The sequence below is a fragment of the Eptatretus burgeri genome, chromosome 13, assembly GCF_056783735.1.
Source record: "Eptatretus burgeri isolate ZD-2024b chromosome 13, Ebu_testis_v1, whole genome shotgun sequence".
NCBI classification, from domain to species: Eukaryota; Metazoa; Chordata; class Myxini; order Myxiniformes; family Myxinidae; genus Eptatretus; species Eptatretus burgeri.
Genome location: NC_140973.1, coordinates 28,174,104 through 28,191,681, shown reverse-complemented (window position 1 = coordinate 28,191,681; position 17,578 = coordinate 28,174,104). Strand labels below are relative to the sequence as shown.

At 42.7% G+C, this 17,578-nt stretch overlaps 1 protein-coding gene across 1 annotated transcript in view; it reads left to right on the top strand.

The window, feature by feature from the left end:
* The window catches only part of LOC147014135 (gamma-aminobutyric acid receptor subunit alpha-2-like), a 287,780-nt gene that overhangs the window by 166,989 nt on the left and 103,213 nt on the right, over window positions 1-17,578 (top strand). The window contains exon 7 of the mRNA XM_085851834.1: window positions 13,272-13,354. Coding sequence (XP_085707960.1) covers window positions 13,272-13,354 — 83 coding nt within the window. The remainder of the gene's footprint in view (window positions 1-13,271; window positions 13,355-17,578) is intronic.

Genomic DNA, 17,578 nt, shown 5'->3' with positions numbered 1-17,578 from the left:
CTTCAGCAGTCATTTCCATAGCTTCTGCCGTTTTGACCGCTTTTTAACAGCTGTTCAGCCAACAACTACCATTGAACCGATTCAGAACTTGATCCAAGTATCGCACTTAAGCCTTTGAATTCACAATACTCAGAAAACTTTCGCAGTTCAGCTACAAATTCACCAATTCTCTTTCTATCCCTCTTGTGAAATCGGAACCTTTCTGCTATCACTTGTGGCTTCATATAAAAATGACCATCCACCAATTTGATCATGTCAACATGTGACTCTGCCTGGTGTTAGTTTAATGGTGGGGGTGGTGGGCTTGGTATCCTAGGATCCTGCGTTCAAATACCACAATTCTGTTGAATTAATACCAGGTGGGGTTGACTCTGCCTGTCATCCTTCCGAGGTCGGCAAAATGAGTGCCAGCTTGCTGGTATCCTGTATGGGAGTGGTGACCCATCCAGGATTGTGCCCGATAGCCAAGGAGACTGCTTCGGCAGCACCAACGTTCTACACAGAGTATGGTCCTGGTGGATGGATGGAACATGTGACTCGTCTGCTGGTTTATCTGGTGATACTTTGTTGAGTAACAAGCTATACATTTTTCCTCCAATAAGGGTTAGAAACGTCGATAGTTCCTTCTGATTGGGAATTTCACGAATAGCAAAAACTGTTGAACTCTCTCTGTGTTTGTCTTCCAGTCAGTGCCAAGTTTAAAAGCATCAATAGGGCCGATATATCTCACCAATAGTTACACACACAATGATAAATTATTGCCATTAACTTCCCTTTCAATGCAGTAATGAGGCAGCAGTGCATCAACTTCAAACTTCACACAGTCAAGGTCATGTCAAATCATTCATTCAGAGTTTTGCATCTCAGAGGTTTCAGCTTCAAAACAGTCTTGCAGATTATACGGATGAGTCATTCCACCTACGTTTCAGGCCCTTTCTCAAATCTCACAGGTTCTGACGTGTTTCTCGCACCTCTCAAAACCCCACACGCTCGTTGCCAGTTTGGTGTATTTCATATAATTCTCCGGAGCGATAAATGTGACACACATCCATCAAAAATGGCTCCAGCAGAAACGACTTCAGAACACGCAGTGTCACGACACATGCACTCTGTGATCTGCATAAATAAACGTACATGCTCCACAAACCAATGTAAATATATCCTGTTATAAAGCATTTATTTTATATTTTCTGCAGCAATGACTCCACTTTATAAGTGTAAAATGAGATAATTTATTAAGACATTTTCTTACTGGGATGATAAACACAACCAAAAACACATTCATGTGAATTTTAGGCTGCAAGACCAAAAATTTTGCCTGCAGGTCAAAATGTCCTGGGTCACTCATGCTTGCATTAATGAGAGAAACTGTGTTAGAGCTAATACACAGAAGCATATAACAAAGCAGGAGACAAGAGGGGTGGGAGAGGGAAGCACAAAATAGTGGGGAACAAAGACAATTGGATATCTGTTGAAAGGAAGAGGGATGGGGTGGGGTACAAGGGGTAAACAAGATGGCACTACAAGGTCCTTCAGGAAGGAAAAACAGGGAATTTGACAGAGATGGGTTTGGGATGGATTAACAGGGGTCGTAAAGATCAAGATCTTGGATAAGAGATGGTGGTGAATAGCTTTTTGAAGTCCTGCAGGGAAGAGTGGGATTCAAGAGAGTCTGGGAATTTGTTCCAGAGGTGGAAAAAAGGAATGAACGAGTGAAGGTGAGCAGTGATTCTTGATTTTAGCAGTTTCACCAGAAGAGGGTTTTTGGTGGACCTTGAGCGCCGTCAATAAAGGGGGACAGATCACAGACAGAGCTGGGAGAAAAGGCTGGAGAAGAGATGGTCGAAGACAGAAAGACCACCGACCTGCCTTAGGTGAGAGAGTGGGAGACCCAAAGACTCAGCTTCATCGCGAGAGATACCAATGATCCTAAACGTCTTGGTTTCCACAGTGTGAAGTCGAGCTAGGTGTGAGGCAGAAGCACCACTCCAGAGGGGGAACAGTACTCCATCAGACTGCGGAAAGCTTTGTAAGTGGTTAGAAGCTCATTTATGCCAAGGAAAGACTTTTCATGATGTAGGATGCCCAGTCGGCGACTGGCTTTGGGGGCCAGCTTAGAGATGTAGCTTTCTCAGGAAAGATCATGGCAGATAGTAAGACCCAAAAACTTGAATGAAAGGACTTCTTCAAGGGGATTGTTGAGAAAGTGGATGAGGGGGGAGGGGGTTCCAGATTGTCCTTTTGGAGAGATATGGTGAGGGTGTGAGATTTCTCAGGATTGAAAGACATATTGCAAGTGTTTGACCAGCTTGTGATTTTATCCAGGTCTGCAGAGAGTGAAGAGGCTGCTGCCTACTGATCAGAGGGATCTGATTGAGATATGGTATGGCAGAGGGGGGATTCATCAGCAAAGAGATAAAGAGGATTCTCCAGAGAGTCTGAGAGATCATTGATGAAAACCATAAAAAGCACAGGGCCAAGAACACTGCCTTGAGGAACTCCAGCCTGGACGGTAAAAGGAGATGAGAGAATTCCATTGAGAGCCACGTGTTGACTGCGACAGGAGAGGAAGTCCGCGAGCCATGAATGGCGATTGCCTTGGGCACCATAAGAAGTGTTTGGTGAGCAGTGCAGGATGCAAGACCATATCAAAAGCTCGCGATATATCCAGGGAGATGGCTCTGATCTCATGTTTGACATTTAAGACCACCATCCATTGTTAGGAAAGCAGACATAGCCTGTCCAGGGTTGAGTGACCTGGTCTAAATCCAAATTGATGATCAGAAATCAAGCCATTGGAGAAGAGGAAAGATTTGATGTCTGAAGAGATGATGGATTCCATAACCTTGCTGATGATTGGGAGAAGGCTGATTGGTCTGTGGTAGCAGGGATCTGTTTTTGCACCTTTTTCATACAGAGCGGTAATGTTTGCTGATTTCCAAGCAGATGGCAGATGACATTGGGCAAATGAGAGGGTGAACAGAACAGAGAGAGGGTGAGCAAGAGCAGCAGTGCAGGTTTTTAGAACAAGAGGGCTGATATAATCTGGACCAGTTGCAAAATCTGAGTCGAGGTTTGACAGCAAGCTGTCCCCCAGTAACAGTTGGGTGAGACTGGGTAAGGTGGGTACAGAAAACAATGGGTTTGGGACACAATAATTAGAAGCAAACACAGAGTTTAGGTATTCAGCCTTTTCACGTGCAGTGTCAGCTATGGGGCCATTTTAGGTAAGGGAGGGGATGGAGGGGGAACATACACCAGAAACAGATTTGATTAGACGCCACCAGGATTTGGAGGAGGGAGAGACAGTTTGAGAGTTCAGACTTGACATTAGAAAGATGTTGTTTCCTGGTTCTCCTGAAGGTAAACACACTTGTTCTGAGCTTTGTGGAAGGAACTGAGATTGCCTTCAGGAGGATTTGCCTTCCATGAGGCAAAGGCAAGTTGTTTCAGGACAACTGCCTTTCCACAAGCTTGAGTGTACAATGGGTGAGATGAAGGGTAAGACAACTGAAGATGAGAGGGGATAAATCTGTGCGTGAGAGCAAATGTCTTTTGAATTCTAGAATTCTTTGAAATTCTTTGAAAGAATTCTTTTGAATTCTTTGAAAGAATTCCTAGGATGAGTTGATGTCAGAGAAACTATAGATGGGAGACCAGTCTAGAAGTTTGATTGCTGCTTGAAGACCCTGCCAGCCAGCCTGAGTGAAATGCCAGACTCGACGGAGACTTAGGGAGGAGAAGGAAGAAGTCAGTACAGGAAGTCACATGGTTATGTGAGGTATAAGGTGAGAAGGGAAAAGGTTGGTTTTTTTAATCATTTAAAAAAATATATATTTTAAGACATGAAACAGATGATAGAGTTGGGAGGGATGGAAGGAGGATGGAGGGAAAAGTGGTGAAAAAAAAAACTGATCGTAATAAGGAGAAAATACAAATAAACACGATCTGCCTACGCCACCTCCACCCCTTACCTATCTTTTCTTTTTTCCTCCTCCACTCCATCCCCACTCTCTATTTGTCCCTTCCTCACTCCCCCCTCCGAATAAAATGCAGCACTCTCCTCCCACACTTCTATCGTTCTCTCTCTCTCTCTCTCTCTCTCTCTCTCTCTCTCTCTCTCTCTCTCTCTCTTTCTCTCTCTCTCTCGTTCTCTCTCTCTCTCTCTCTCTCTCTCTCTCTCTCTCTCTCTCTCTCTCGTTCTCTCGTTCTCTCGTTCTCTCGTTCTCTCGTTCTCTCGTTCTCTCGTTCTCTCGTTCTCTCTCTCGTTCTCTCTCTCGTTCTCTCTCTCTCTCGTTCTCTCTCTCTCTCGTTCTCTCTCTCTCGTTCTCTCTCTCTCGTTCTCTCTCTCTCTCTCTCGTTCTCTCTCTCTCTCTCTCATTCTCTCTCTCTCTCTCGTTCTCTCTCTCTCTCTCTCTCGTTCTCTCTCTCGTTCTCTCTCTCTCTCTCTCGTTCTCTCTCTCTCTCTCGTTCTCTCTCTCTCTCGTTCTCTCTCTCTCTCGTTCTCTCTCTCTCTCTCGTTCTCTCTCTCTCTCTCGTTCTCTCTCTCTCTCTCGTTCTCTCTCTCTCTCTCTCGTTCTCTCTCTCTCTCTCTCGTTCTCTCTCTCTCTCTCTCTCGTTCTCTCTCTCTCTCTCTCGTTCTCTCTCTCTCTCTCGTTCTCTCTCTCTCTCTCGTTCTCTCTCTCTCTCTCTCGTTCTCTCTCTCTCTCTCGTTCTCTCTCTCTCTCTCGTTCTCTCTCTCTCTCTCGTTCTCTCTCTCTCTCTCGTTCTCTCTCTCTCTCTCGTTCTCTCTCTCTCTCTCATTCTCTCTCTCTCTCTCGTTCTCTCTCTCTCTGTCTTTCTCTCTCTTTCACCCCTCCCTCTCGCAGTGTATAGCAACGTTTCTTGAGGCATTGCGCTCCCACCTCCACCCCACTTCCTAGCTTCCCCTTCTTCACCCACTTCAAGCTTCCCCTCCCTCCGTCCTCTCTCTGCCTTTCACTTTCTCCAACCCCCTCCCCTTGACACCACCGTCAGAGAAGCAACGGGTTGTATTTGCTTGTGTGTGTATATACAGGGGGCTGCAAAAGTAGATATACAGTAAGAACTGTACTTGTTTTCATTACTGTATACCTACTTTTGCAGCCCCCTCTATGTGTGTGTGTGTGTGTGTGTGTGTGTGTGTGTGTGTGTGTGTGTGTGTGTGTGTGTGTGTGTGTGTGTGTGTGTGTGTATGTGTGTGTGTGTTAGGTTTTTTTTGAAGAAGCATGTAAGAGTTACAAATGGGACACATACTTCACTTCTCAACATAATCCCCAAGGAGTGCTTTACCTGGCACCTGTCGACCCTTGACGTAAATACTTGTAAAGGTTTCTTCAGAGGTATGTATAGCTCACTCACTCATAAATCATTGATGCCAACCATGACCTTGAGGGGAGGTTGTAACCACAAAGGCAGTCTTTTATTTTTGGAAATAACCAGAAGTCACTGTCGCAAGGTCCAGTGAATATGATGGATGGTGCAACAGTTCATTGTGCTACTCTGAAGATTTCTTGTATATGAGCAGCTCCATCTATGCACCTGGTGAGAGTATTGTCATGATGGAAGTGAAACCCTGACGATACAAGTTCTGGACATTTCTGCATTGCTGACATAAACGGGTTGTCCAACACCTAATGGTAATTATTACATGGAACAGCTGTCCCATTTTGGAATACAATGTGTAAGGATGATGCCACAAGCATACCAAAGGATGACCATCATCATCTTCCTGGCTAATCCTTGCACAAAAAGGTTATTTGTTCGAGGTGAGTGAACGCTTCTACTGTACCGACTGTCTGTAGTTTTTGAATGGAAGAAAAGGTATCCAGGTTTTGTCCATAGTCACGTGGCGTTCACAAACTTGTCCATTCGCTATAATCCTGGGCACCATGTTCTGAGACATGGAGAATTGTGCAGCTTTTTGGTTGTCCATCAGCATTTGTTGCCAGTGTGACCACTCCTTGGCTTTTTTCACAAGATCTTCACTATTCGTTGTTCACCTTGGCGCCTTGGTTTTCTATAGGTTTTCTTGGCGTATAGGTTTTCTATTATCATCGCTTTTCCGAAACCTTGTGAATTCTTGGCTTTTTTCATTGGCTTACCTTGGCATTTATGAAAATGAGGAGTGGTCACACTGTTTGTTGCACATTTGTGACTTGACAGGATATTACATGAACTTTGATAATTTGAGATCAGTATGTAAAGTCGTACATACTGAAACATTTAATATGCATGCATCCTTGGAGATTTCTTCCAACATTAAACTGTGATTGGTCATCATGAATGGTTTGCATTAGCGGGAACAATCATTTGGGTGGCAGACGGATAGTTGTTCTTTGTGGATTACGTGGTTTTACCGTGTGAGACATAATCTGTGGCGATGCTCACCATAACAGTCAGGAGGTGTGTCTGATGTATATGTATATCTTCTTCTTCTTTTGGCTACTCCCGTTAGGGGTTGCCACAGCGGATCATCCGTTATGATCCACATACTGATTTGGCATAGGTTTTACGCTGGATGCTCTTCCTGACGCAACCCTGGTCGCCTCTTACGACACAGGGATAAGGATTGGGTTTCGCCATGATTCCGGGCTGCCCTACACCCTCTCATAGCGCGTCCCAGCACAGAGCTCCTGTCCTCAAGCGATCCTCCAACCCAAGCCTCTGAGTTGCCGGATTGCAGGCGCACGCCACTACATCTGGTGTATATGTATATACAAATGTATGTATGTATGTATATACATATATTGTATAGGCCAGATTGTATTTGGCTCCAACAAGTGCTATTTGCCACATGAATGCATTGTGCTACATTCACCAATCACAACCGGGAAGCACCATTAATGTTATTAAGCAGTCGGGAAAAGTATTAATGCAATTATGAAATTCTCCTGACTTGGACCAACATCATGATGATGATCACATCACGATAGCGTCCTACTTGCCAATCCCGAAGTGTGTGTGTGTGTGTGTGTGTGTGTGTGTGTGTGTGTGTGTGTGTGTGTGTGTGTGTGTGTGTGTGTGTGTGTGTGTCCTCCATAACTCCAAAACCATGAAACCTCGCAGCCTGAATCTTTGCATGCATACTCGGGGAACTCCAAGGAAGTGCCTAAGTGAATATTGGGTGTTTGGGTTGATTAAAACACCCCTTTTGAAGATGATTAACGGCTTATTTCATTATATTCTTTATCAGGCATATCCTCAACCACCTTTCTCTCCATTGTTGGCGTCATAAGGTGCATCCAGGTTACCTTGCTCTCCCTTACTGGGGTTTTAATTCACCATTTTTTTTTCAGCCTGCTCAACAATGCCTTGAGTGGGAACAGGCCGCAATGATTTATTAACCAGAGTTTGTTTGTTTTTTTCACTTTCCTCACTCATATCATGGAATGCATGTTCATCATACTCACAAATCGCTGGATACATTGCAATGTTTATAAACACCCGGAGACACCAGCATTCATGGCTGTATTTAGTTTCCACACATGCCAGAACTTCCAGAATCTCTTAAACCAAACCGACTTACAAAAGCTAAGCTCCAGAATTGAACCTAGCAGCAGTTCCAACTGCTAAAAAGAAAAAGTGTTCATTTGTCTAATTCGGACATATTTGACATTTTGGTGTCTCCAGGACATGTTTACTAATATGATGGATCGGCAATCACTTATCGCTTTACAAGCCAGCTGTGCCTTATCAACCATTTCATTGGAGTGCTTCCTTGAGTGCTTAAGCCACTTGGCTAGCACTCTTCAATATTTGCATGTCACCGAGTACTGTATCTCGATCGACTTGAGCAGAGTTCAGGGGCCACTCACCCGCATTTGGCCCTGCGTTATTCTGCGGTGCATCGGGCGATAGCTGGCTCACTGAAAATGTTCAATTTTATTTTTCACTACGTTTCCCCTTTTTGTATGATCCTCTTTCATCTCCGACCCATCACTTTGGCATAGCTAAATGCTTATAAAAAATTAATGTTTCATTTTTAAAAGCTTCTTCAACCATTTTGTGTGGAGCGAGTGAAGCCACTTGGTGCTGGCTCTTCAAGCTTCGATGGCGAAACCGCGGTTCGATACCAGAGTTGGGAAGGCAAAATAAATTAGATTATTACAATGAGTTATATAAAGCAATGAATCGCCACATGGCAGAATAGCAAAGAGGAATGCACGCTCGCTCTAAGCGATCTCGTCTGGGTTAGAATCCTTACCCAGTGATCCCAGTGTGTCACAAGTAGGGTGGTTCATCAATGTGTGTGCTATCTCTCAGATGGATGTTAAACTGGGCATCATATCTACCAGAATTCCCCCACTCTTCCCTCCCTTCTGCCTCTCTCATATATATATATATATATATATATATATATATATATATATATATATATATATATATATATATATATATATATATATATATATATATATATATATCTCTCTCTCTCTCTCTCTCTCTCTCTCTCTCTCTCTCTCTCTCTCTCTCTCTCTCTCTCTCTCTCTCTCTCTCTCTCTCTCACCCCTATCCCTTTCTCTCACACCCCTCTCCCTCTCTGCCACTTCTCTCCCTGTCTCCCACACCACTTTATGGTCAGATGGCCTTTCTCCCACACCGCTCTCTCTGACCCCTCTCCCTGTCCTCCTCCCCCCCCTTTCCTCTCCCTTTCCTCTCCCTTTCCTCTCCCTTTCCTCTCCCTTTCCTCTCTGTATATATGCCCATGTGTATGTATGCATATATATATATATATATATATATATATATATATATATATATATATATATATATATATATAGTATATATATATATATATATATATAGTATATATATATATATATATATATATATATATATATATATATATATATATATATATATATATATATATTGCCATGAAAGGCAACCTGCAGCTTCTTCGGCAAGAAGAGCATGGGATGAGTCGATTTATTTATGTAATATCAGCCACCTGGGTTTAATTGATGAGGTGAGAGCTAATTTGGTTATTCTCTGCATTCACATGTGAGAGATACGAGTGGGACTTTGTTTTTTCATTTATATGTTGGCTGTTTAAATTGACATTTAGATGTGGAACATATTTAGGAGCCTTAGTGTTTCTGTCTGCGTGCTGATGATTTGCGAACAAGTGATGAAACCGGCCCGACGGCTGGGGTGTGTGTAGCATTGGGTTGCTATTGCATGTATTATTTATGAATGTCGATATATAGCTGTTGAGAAACACTGAGAAGGGTTTAAAGCAGCAAAGGGCTTACCTTGGATGGCCTTTCATAGTTGCTTTATGCAGCTTCTTTGGCGAGAAGAGCATTTGAGGAGTCTATGTATATACAGTTTATATATATATATATATATATATATATATATATATATATATATATATATATATATATATATATATACATATATATGCATGAATATGGCGGTTATCAATGTGTGCACACACATTGATGAACCATAAACGTACTTTCAACGTCAAAATAAGTCAACACATGACTTATTTTGATGTTTGCATGTGGTACATGCTTGGGAGCCTCATTGGCATGCATTTCTGTCTGCACTTTCACTGAGAAGTCACCAGCAAGTGATGAAACCGGTCGGGCAGCTGAGGGGGTGTGTAGCACTGGGATACTGATGTGTGTTCTATTTGTGAACATCTTTACAGCTGTGAAGGAACTCTGGGAAGGGTTTGAAACAGCAAAGGGCTTACCTTGGGTAGCTCTTTCATGGTTGCTTTATTGAGCTTCTTCAGCTCGAAGAGCATGTGAGGAGTCGATATATATGTATGTATGTGTGTCCGTGTCATGCTCATAAAATAATTGGGTGACTACACGTGCTTGGATGGGGGCATTGCCATTCTGGAAGACACCCCTTCTGGCAGGAAAGAAATGCTGCTACATGGGGTGAAGATGATCACTCAGTCACATGAAGTAACAATTAGCATTGACCTTGCCTTCTGAGGGAATAGCTGCTCCTAAACCATGCCAGGAAAATGTGCCCCACAACATTACAGAAACACCAGAACCTTCCACTGGTGCAACCAAGCACTCAGGGTTGTAGTTCTTTATGTTGGTGCATGTGTCGAGAACGTCCGTTTGTCGAGAACATGGTGAAGGATGATTCATCTGACCATATCACATTTCTCCACTGCTCAGTAGTCCATTACCTGTCCTCTTTCCACTACTGTCCTCGAAAAAAGTGTATTACCACATGTGATGAGAAGTTTGCGCACTGCCACCTGACTATGGTATCCTGCTCTGTGGAGATATTGGTGGACCGTTTTTGATGAAACTGGCTGCTCGCACCCAGGTTGAAATTTTAGTCAATTGTTCTGCAGTTGCTTACCTGCTTTCCCTTGCACTTTGAATTAACGAATGGATATCACAATCCTGGAGTATGCGCTTCCACCCGCTGTTGACCTTTACTGATGATGTCTTTCCCTCGGAGTTCCATGGCGACATCACCTTAGACGCTGTTGCTCGTGAAACACCAGCAAGCTGAGCTGTCTTTGTCACTGAAGCTCCTGCCAAATGTTCCCCAACAATCAACTCTTTTAAAGTCACTGAAGTGGTCTCTTGCAGCCATGCTAGCCATAATTATAGGCAACCAGGCCTCGCATTTTTATAAATGACCCGAAGCATGCATGGATGTTATTTGCTTAATTGACAGATGGGGCACACTTGTGTGGAAGCCGTTGCTTTCAATATGCTTATTGTCCTTTATTTACCCAGGTGTTTCCCTTTTTTTGTCCACGACCTTTATATTCGGCTGTGACAGGATTGAAAATCATGAAGTTTTGGATGTGTGAGGAAACTAAGCGCTCAGATTGAGAATCAAACCCAACATATCTAGCTAACTTCACCAATGCTCTGCCAACTGAGCTATCTGAGTGACACCCAGCAAATTTATCCCCTCACAGGGGGAAGACCCTCTCCTGGGCTGGCCATCACTGTGGAAGAGAGAGCAGGAAGGTGACCCCCGACAGTGGTGGAAAGAGAGTGGCAACAAGTGGGACAATTGAGCTTTCGCTGGGTTTGCGATTGCAGCAAGGAACAAGAAGAAAATGAGATTGTGAAGTCCAGTTAAGGAATCGAAAGAAGACAACATGAGGCTGGAATATGCAAAAGAAATGACAGGAGAATCAGAAGTTTTGTGACCATCAGAACAAGAGACAGTGGAAAGTTCATAATAAGGTTTAAGAAGAGTTCAGTTACAGCCTTGAGTTAATCGGTAATACACAGACAAGCCTTCCACTAGTTTATCTTGGCACATTAAAAACACCCTTTATGTCCTCAGTGTTAAGACTAAGAACAATGGCTTGTGCATTCAGTGGAACAGATTCCAAAGTTGACATGACCAGCATGAGCCGTCATCGATACTCCAATGACTTGCGAATGAATGACTTTACAAAGTTGAATAGGAGCAACCCAATAAAGTTCAGTCCAAAATGTGAAACCAAATCGATTGCAGAACATATACTCACTGGAGCTATACTGTGACAAAGGAAAGAAAAAGATGTGGTTTTCAGGCTGTTAGTGAATATAGAAATCCCTAAAGCTGTTACATCTATAAGGTTGATCAGACACTCTCATTTAATTTGACCTTTAATTTTCTTTAAGCTCAACAAATAGCAAATACACTGCTTTTAGGTTGTGATTGACTTGGTGGAACAGAAAAGTAGTGTCGCCATCACAGTTTATTATTGCATATGCAGCCGGTGGCTGCTGGTTGTATCCTTGCTGGAAGTGCTGCTGTGCCACTGATGCAGTGCTCCCTATTTCCAGAAAGCTGGTACTCATTTTGCTGACCTCAGATGGATGACAGGCTGAGTCAACCCACCCGGTGTTAGTTCAGTAGAACAGCAGGGGCTTGAACTCTCGACCCTAAGATCTTAAACCAGCCACATTAGCTGTTAAGCTAACACCAGGCTTCACCATCAATCTACAACAGCGAGTTAAGAAGAGTTTTAGCCAATTGATGGAATTTGATACGAAGGAAAGGCCCACCACCATTCTGTTGCATTATCGGTGAAACAGAAAGACATGATGAAAAGCATCCTTTAATAACATCGCATTCTTTGAGTTCGAAAAATCTGATAATAAAACAACCAACAAGCAGAGAAGAGTACAATCAATTTGTTCATTGAAGGTTTGTAAAGAAATGCAAGCACTGCAATGTGTCATGATTAGCATGATTAATATCTAATGAGACCACACTTCATTTTTGATTCACAGCATGATGCAATTTATGAGTCAGAAGTAATAATGCATAATTATGCCAGTAGGATATTCTGGGATGAGGAATTGTGGAATCTTTTAAGATTTCATTGCGATGAGGTGTCGCTTTCTAAAGATATCAATGAAAAAGGCTTAACGTGCCTTGATTAACCAATTAATTATATCGTTCATTGGTGAATATTTTAATGAATTTCTTGACAGTTTCATATGCCTTTCCAAACACATTACTCATTAATGATTTACTCACGATGACACTACAGATTACTGGCTTGAGTTCCCTATTTTATTGTTTGTTTTCTTTCCCAGCTTCAGAGATTAATCATTCCTGGAATTTTCATTGAGATTAGTATAACCACCCTCCAATATGCAATTTAGAAAAGAATGATGGCAACACCTTGACAGGATATGACATTAACTTACGGTGGAATATGAATGTTTATTTAATTCACAAAGTGATTTTGCATGGTAATTAATACACAGGTGAAGGCCATCATGGTGCCTGTACCGTCCATAACCACATCCTATGATTCCCACACACCTACTGCAATGCAGGTCATCCTCATTATCCGGCTAACCCCAAACAGGGAATTCATCTTGCGAGTGTACACAATGGACTCCTCTTTTTCAGTGTTACAGGACATTGACAATCCACAACCTGAATTAAAGCAGGAGAGTTTATTTTATCCCTCCGCCCACAGGATCACGTACTCCAAGATGCAGCGCCCACTTTCTCTGTTGGAATTTCATGAGAAATTATTTTTACTTGAAATTTTATTTCACGAATAATCAAACCCAGGAGCAGATAGCTCAGAAGCTGAGGTATCTCCTATGCTTTTGTGGGGGTGATTTGGGAGTGTTGTCCTTAAAACATTCAACAGAATGATTGTGATTGCGGTGGGTCATAAATATTATGATGACGGTGATGATGCTTGGAACAACTATTTTACTGCACAAGTGTTTCTCTGCGTCTTATCTTTACCTTTTTCCCCCCATTGTCCGTGTTCTTGTCTTCACTAGGCTTACCATCAAAGCAGAATGTCCAATGCAGCTTGAAGATTTCCCAATGGATGCACATGCCTGTCCTCTTAAATTTGGGAGCTGTAAGTAAAAACCCCATTTCCATGTCTTATTCTGCTTCCTGACAGCTGTGAGTCCATCGCCACACCTATTATTAATGTGAGACACCTGCATATCGTTATCAGCGTTTTCAGCACCGCGCTGCAGTATATTATTATAATGTTTCTAAAATGAGAACAAATCCCTTTCTAGTCGGATTATCCTTCTATAAAGATCTCAATGCAAGTTAAGATCTGTCACATTCTGGCACGTCCTTCTCTGAGGACAAAAGCATGAAAGCATGTCTGAGAATGCAAATCTTAAACTGAAGCAAATCACTAAAGCTTTATACCCATGAGCTTCTCTTCTCTTTTCTCTGCTATTTCTGTCTTCTCTTTACTCATCCTATCCCTTTTGTTTGTTTTTTAGTATTACCTTTACTCTTCCCTTTTGTCTTCTCTTTTCTCTCGCCTTTTGTTCTCTTTCGTTTTCGTTTTTTTTTTTTTTTTGTCCTCTCTTCCCTTGGTCCGGCTATCTAAGCGATCTCGCTGGGGTTTGCATCTCAGTCCAGCTATAAACTGTCATCCTGGTGTTTCACGGCAGGATGATTCATCAATGTGTGTCCCGTCCCTCTGTTGGACATGAAACTACCGTCCCCTCTGCTGGCATTCATTGGTGGACGTTAAAGAGCCCACGGTGTTCTTCGTGAAGAGTAAGCGAGCTATCGCCGCCATCATGAACAAATTACAAATTCCAGCACCAACCTTAGTCGAACGTCAGGCCTGGCCAGCCAGTTCATGAAACACTTGGACCAAGCTTCCCCCGACCAACCCCACAAGGACGTGGGAATAATTGTGCCCATTAAAGAAGAAATCTTCTCTTCCATTTTCTGTTTTTTTGTCCTCTCTTCCCTTTGGCCTCTCTTTCTTCTCCCCTTTTTCTCTTTCTGCCCTCTTTGTCTTCTATTTTATCTTGCCTTTTCTCTTCTCTTTTTAAATCCTTTTATTTCTTAATTACAGTCTATTCTTTCTTTTCTCTTCCTATTCTTGTTTATTAAGTGATATATATATATATATATATATATATATATATATATATATATATATATATATTTTTTTTTTAAATCTCCTATCTCCATATGTATTGGAATGAAATGTACAGTTGTTGCAAGTCAGTAGTTTTATATGCATTGCTGCTGTTGTTGTTTTTTTTGAGTGAAACTTTGTTTTCTCTATTGAGTGAAACACCTTGAGAATCGATAATGGAACTAGTTTCTGGAAGTTCACAGAGTTTGACAAAACTCTAGATGACTTTGAGTGCTGTGCTAAAAGGCAAACTACATGATGAACTTGCAGAAAAATATAACATCATCAGTGTGATCGATTCAAAATCCTATTAAATTTTGACGTGGACCTTAGGGCGGCAAACACTGGGGATGTCTTAAAAGATGCTCCTGAAAATTCTTACAAAGCTTGACCACCCAGAGGCAAATTACATCATAAAGGATGCCAGTTATACAAGGTGCACTGTTGCAAGTGAATATTTGATCATTCTAGTTTTTCACAATATCTGAACTCTGCCCCGCAAGACCAATTGGTGAGTACTTTACATGCTGAGCTCATTCAAAATAATTATCGAGAAAGACTTGGTTTTGAAAAAAACAAGGCTTGTATGTACGATTGGCACGGCTTCAGAGGTGGCAGATAAAGACACCAAATCATTTCACCATAAACATCATGAAGGCTACTCAGGGAAATAGCAACATCCATCAGCAACAACTGAAACTCAGAGCCAAATGCAGTCACATTCACAAGAACTAGATGGTATTCATAGAATACTTACCCCGCACAGTCTTGAGAGGGACTTGGTGTGAGCCAACTCTTGTGGCGGCAAATTTGTAATTAAAAAAATTAAATTCAAATCAAATGGAAGACCAAATAAAATAGGAACTGCATTGGAGTCATCAGAAGGAACCTGAACAAGCAAAAAGCAAAGATGAAGTCATCAGGAGGAACCTGGATAGGACTCAGATTTCAATTGCATGTCAAGGTAATTCAGGTGGGGGAGAGGGGGGAGGTGGGGGGGAGTGAAGGGGGCAACGCAGGCAATGCGTGTCAGACAGTGTAAAGAAATCATGTTCAACTGTAACGTAATGATACCTCAAACACTGTGATTGAACGAGAAAGATTTTGGGTTGCTTTGTGATGCCTGTGCCTTTGTTTACAAAGAGCGCTTTCATGTTCACTTCATTATAGTATACTAGCAGGGGCTACCCAGTACTGTCCGGCTTTGTGAGACTTTCCTGGCGGTGGTTTTGTGACGTGTTGGACATTGAAAAGCAATGGAATTATTGGCCTAGTGGTGGCTGCCTTTTGCCTGTGGGCCGGTGGCAGCACTGCCTGACCCAACATCCCAATATACAGTACATTTTATAGCAGCTGTTGGTGGTCTCAAAATGGACACCAAGGCCAACGGTTGGCAGCTTAAAAGCTTGCCCAGACTTTGAAGTACCTACACCAAAAATGTTGGGCCTCAAGGTGCTATGTTTCAGCTGTGAGAGAATAAGGTTAAAAAACACATAAACCATTGAAAATATTTATAAGATGAAAGCAAATTCCTTTTGCTTTTAGGAGTATCACCACAAGTGAGGCATATTATTCTCAGCTTGATAAAAAGGGCTAGTATTGATTTTTCTTTGAGGGTTGGTAGGGCAGGAGGGTGTCAATGAGTTTTATAAGTACATATCCAAACTGTTCACTGTGGTTACTGACCACCAGATACTGTTATAAAATCTTTACCCTAGAATCATTTTTTATGACTGACTATTATTTAAACCGTGGCAATGGCTCCATCCCAGTCTCTCTCTATCGAGTGCAGCCTGTGGCTGCTGGTTGCATCATTGGTTGGGACACGGCGATGCTGCTGATGCAGTGTCCCCCTCACCAGTACACTGGTACTTATTTTGCCGACCTCGGAAGGATGAGAGGCTGAGTCAACCTCCTGGTGTATTTTAATTCAGTGGCCACCGGGGCTTGAACTCAGGACCCTAGGATCCCAAGCCGCCACGCTAACCACTAAGCCAACACCAGGCTTTCCATCCCAGTACCACTGACTAATGAAATTACCACCAATAAACACGTGAAGATCTGTACGAACATCTTCACAATACCCTACCCCACTGTTCTGTGCCTGTCATACTGTTTTCCAACCCACTCTTCCTCCTTCCTCCACACCTGCCCATCTCCCCCCACCAAGAGACACTTAACTGATGCATTGAATTTATGTGGCGTTGATATGGCACAGGCATGATGGGCCAAATGGCCTTCTCCTGCATTACAGCTCATAATTATATTTCCTTGTTCCCCATCCCCCCAATCCCATCATAAATTCATCATCATGAATGACCCATTACTATAGTTACAATATTAAACAATGATTTATGCAAGCAACTGCTCACCATAGGATCTGCATACATGTCTCCCGCTATCAGGAGAGTCTAAATCTAAACAGAGCATTCACTGATTTGGAAAGAGCACCAGCATCGAGTCATGAAAACCATCAAGCCAGAGGGACGTGCTCTGCAATCTCGACTAATAAATGTCAGTGTGTGTCTCCTCCATAACTCCAAAACCATTAAACCTTACGGCCCCAAACTTTGCATGAATACTCAAGGAACTCCAAGGGAATGCATTAATTAAAATTGGGTTTTTTGGTTAATTATTAACAACCCTTTTGAAAATAATTAAATGCTTACTTTCGTGAAAGATAGAGATGGTGGGGGTGGGAGGAGGGAGTGAGCGGGGTGAGGTGGGAAGCGGTAGGGGAAGGGTGAAGGTGAGAGGAGGGAGTGAGCATTGTGGGGTGAGAAGAGGGAGGAAAAGGGTGGAGGAGGGAGGGGAAAGGGTGTGGTTGGAGTCTGGAGGGAGTGAGTGGAGGGAGGAGGGTGGGGTGAGAGGAGTCGGGGAAGAGGTGGGAGGAGGGAGGAGAAGGGTGGGAAGAGGGACATGGCATTGCCTGGCAATACTGGGTGCCTTTGCTTGTAGTGAATAACATCTTCATGATAAGTTATGTTCTTGCACTTACTTTAGTAGTATCTATCTATAATTCCAGCAATCTCTGTGTGTGTGTCTGTCTGTCTGTCTGTCTGCATGTGTGTCTGTCTGTCTGTCTGTCTGTATGTGTGTCTGTCTGCGACCGCCATTTCTCGACGACCGCCGATCCGATATGATTGAAACTTGCCAGGAATATTGCCGGGGCCGCGCGGATGT